This window comes from Mandrillus leucophaeus, unplaced genomic scaffold, assembly GCF_000951045.1.
Source record: "Mandrillus leucophaeus isolate KB7577 unplaced genomic scaffold, Mleu.le_1.0 Scaffold380, whole genome shotgun sequence".
In the NCBI taxonomy this organism is placed as follows: Eukaryota; Metazoa; Chordata; class Mammalia; order Primates; family Cercopithecidae; genus Mandrillus; species Mandrillus leucophaeus.
Window position 1 is genome coordinate 1,992,554 of NW_012104032.1, and position 2,351 is coordinate 1,994,904.

The window sequence follows — 2,351 nt, forward strand, 5'->3', positions numbered from 1 at the left end:
CATTTTAAACACACCATTTACTGTCACACAGACTCCCTGATACTTTAGTGTGTGCACATGTGAAACCATTTTTTTGAAGTATGAAATAATTGCTCACCATTTTATCTATATAACTTTGGATCTTGGTGTCCTGAGCTCTCTATAAAACAGTATGTTTCCATAGTATTTGAATATTATGGGTAATGGTTTCTGCAGAGTACAGTATGCTTCTACTAAATTATAACAGCATATCCTCATGGTAACCCTATTTGATAGGCAGAAAGCTTGTACACTGATCCTGAAAAGTCATCTGATAATTCTTGATTGAGCAAACTTCATTCCCTGTGTCCCAGTTGAGGGGCCAGAACTATTTAACTTTTACTCTCTTCCTTTCTTCCCTTATTCCCCAGGTTAGGCGAGCCAGAGGATTGTGCTGGCATCGTGTCTTTCCTGTGCTCTGAAGATGCCAGCTACATCACTGGGGAGACAGTAGTGGTGGGTGGAGGAACCCCGTCCCGCCTCTGAGGACCCTGCGACAGCCCACAGGGCACTGTTGGGCTCTAGCTCCTGGTGCTGTTCCTGCATTCATCCACTGGCCTTTCCCATCGCTGCTCACCTTACTGTTCACCTCATAAAATCAGTTCTGCCCTGTGACAACATCCAGCCTTCCCTGCCGTCAAGCTGGCGCCTTACTCAGGATTCCTGCTGTTGCTGTGGCCTTGGGTAAAGGCCTCCCCTGAGAACACAAGACAGGCCTGCTGACAAGGCTGAGTCTACCTTGGCAAAGACCAACAGATATTTTTTGCCCCGGCCACTGGAGAATTTGAGGGGAGATGGGAGAGAAGGAAGCTGGAGTGGAAGGAGCAGAGTTGCAAATTAACAACTTGCAAATGAGGTGCAAATAAAATGTAGATGATTGTGCGACTTTGAATCGAATCCACGTGTTCATTTCTCAGTGTGGGGTGCTTAGCTGAGCAGAGAGCAGAAGTCTGGCCAGGCTGGATCTCTGGATCCCCCAGCCCTCCTCCCTGTCTCCAGGACCTGAGCGTGATGTGCAGGGGTGGAGGTGTCTGCAGAGCTGCCAACTGGAAGGAAGGTGGCACGGGAACTCCCAGGACGCCACGGGGATCACTGAGGCAGGGCCAGGCTGGCGAGGGTGGGGAAGGATGAACTCTCTAAAACCTCCCCGCCCCTTGCCTCCCAGATCCGGCCAGGTTCTCTCCCAGCATGGCCGTAGGTCCCGAGTTCCCTCCCCAGTCAGTAAGGACAAGCTGGACAGGTCCTGGGCAGGTGGGGAATAGAGAAAGGCCCTGCAAGGTACCCAGGCCCACGAACAAAAGAAGTGAGTTCTGCCCACGGCCTGAGGATTGAGTACACGGAAAGCGGGAACGCTACCCCCGCCCCGAAGGCCCGGACACCAGGTTATGCACGCCGGGCCTTTCATGCTGGAGCCCAGTAGAGGGGTAGAGGCCAGCGGCCTGTGGTCTCACGCGGCTAGGCAGCGCGGCGCGCATGCCCAGTCCCGCAGTTCCTCGGGCTGGGCTGGAGAGCGGCGCTCCGGGACGCGGGAGAGAAGCTCTGATGCAGCCGCCCCTGACGGGAGCGGGCTCTGCCACTACTGCAGCGCTCATTGCCTCTACCAAAGCGTAGTCTAGCATGTGTCCCGGCTCCCCGGCGGCAGGGATGGCGGCGGCTCCCCTGCAGCAGCCTCAACAGCAGGAGCCCGTGGCCAAGCCCAGCGTGGAGCTCACCCGCGAGTTTTAAGGTAAGATGCTGCCTACGTCTCTGGGACGACCCATCCGGGAGCATCCCAGACCCAGCGTGTTCCTCCCCGCGGTGCACCCCAGCCCGGTGCCTCACACACCGTCGACACCCCGCGCCATGCATCCCAGTTCCAAGGCACCCCCTGTATCCCAGTCTGGGCATTCATATTCCGGAGCATCCTCCGCTGGAGCTGGAGCTGGAGCTGGAGCTTGAGAAGGGAGGGACGATCGCCATTACTGAGGCTTGAGTAGGCGGTTCTGTGCTCACAGTGTAAGCGAAGCCAGGGGAAGCTCGAACTGGGCGGAGCCCACCTCAACTCAGCAAGGCCTAATGCCTCTCTAGATTCCACCTCAGGCGGCAGGGCGTACCTGAACAAAAAGAAGCAGACAGCTTCTGCAGACTTCAACATCCCTGCCTGACAGCTCAGAAGAGACCAGCGGTTCTCCCAGCACGGCATTTGAGCTCTGATAATGGACAGATTGCCTCCTCAAGTGGGTCCCTGACCCCCGTGTAGCCTGACTGGGAGACACCTCCCAGTAGGGGTCGACAGACACCTCCTACAGGTGGGTGCCCCTCTGGGACCAAGCTTCCAGAAGAAAGATCAGGCA

General features: G+C 56.1%; 1 protein-coding gene across 1 annotated transcript in view; it reads left to right on the forward strand.

Annotated features, from left to right (window-relative positions):
- DHRS4 (dehydrogenase/reductase (SDR family) member 4) overlaps positions 1–910 on the forward strand; it is a 12,398-nt gene extending 11,488 nt beyond the window's left edge. Inside the window, 1 exon segment of the mRNA XM_011990709.1 lies at positions 390–910. Coding sequence (XP_011846099.1) covers positions 390–504 — 115 coding nt within the window. The 3' untranslated portion in view covers positions 505–910.
- Positions 911–2,351: the final 1,441 nt, after the last annotated feature.